The 461-nt window shown below is 49.3% G+C and overlaps 1 protein-coding gene across 1 annotated transcript in view; it reads left to right on the top strand.

The window, feature by feature from the left end:
- ASPSYDRAFT_1169928 (ankyrin repeat domain-containing protein) overlaps positions 1 to 461 on the top strand; it is a gene marked incomplete at its 5' end in the record, with an annotated part of 1,531 nt that overhangs the window by 727 nt on the left and 343 nt on the right. The window contains one exon of the mRNA XM_040840234.1: positions 1 to 461. This exon is cut by the window's left edge and continues 727 nt beyond it; it is cut by the window's right edge and continues 343 nt beyond it. Coding sequence (XP_040696025.1) covers positions 1 to 323 — 323 coding nt within the window. The 3' untranslated portion in view covers positions 324 to 461.

The raw sequence follows: 461 nt of genomic DNA on the forward strand, positions 1-461 counted from the left end.
CCAATATCGACGTCAACTGCTGTTGGTTGGGTATGAGTGCACTCATGTATGGATGTCAAGGGGGGAGAAACGCATTTGTGAATGAACTGCTCAAGTGNGATGAAATTAATGTCAATCATCAAGATTGGGCCGGTCGAACAGCATTGACGATTGCTACACAAGAGGGGAACGGTGAATTATCAATGGCCTTGCTGGATAGAAAGGAAATTGACCTCACCCTTGCAGATGTTAGGGGAAAGCGCGCGCTAGACTATGCTCAAAAATCAAACGACTCAAGGACGTTGGAACGGATCAGACAAAGACTAGCTGCCTCTAATGCATAGCGCACGCAGTGTCCTCACTAAAGCGTTGATCCGTGTTCCGGCTTGTGCGAGCTGGCGTTCCAGCATTGGCGCGTCAGAGGTCAACTCGATACACGAGCTCACTATCGCGCTCGAGTATGCGAACACGATATGGAAGGA

This window comes from Aspergillus sydowii, assembly GCF_001890705.1.
Source record: "Aspergillus sydowii CBS 593.65 unplaced genomic scaffold ASPSYscaffold_22, whole genome shotgun sequence".
Classification (NCBI taxonomy): Eukaryota; Fungi; Ascomycota; class Eurotiomycetes; order Eurotiales; family Aspergillaceae; genus Aspergillus; species Aspergillus sydowii.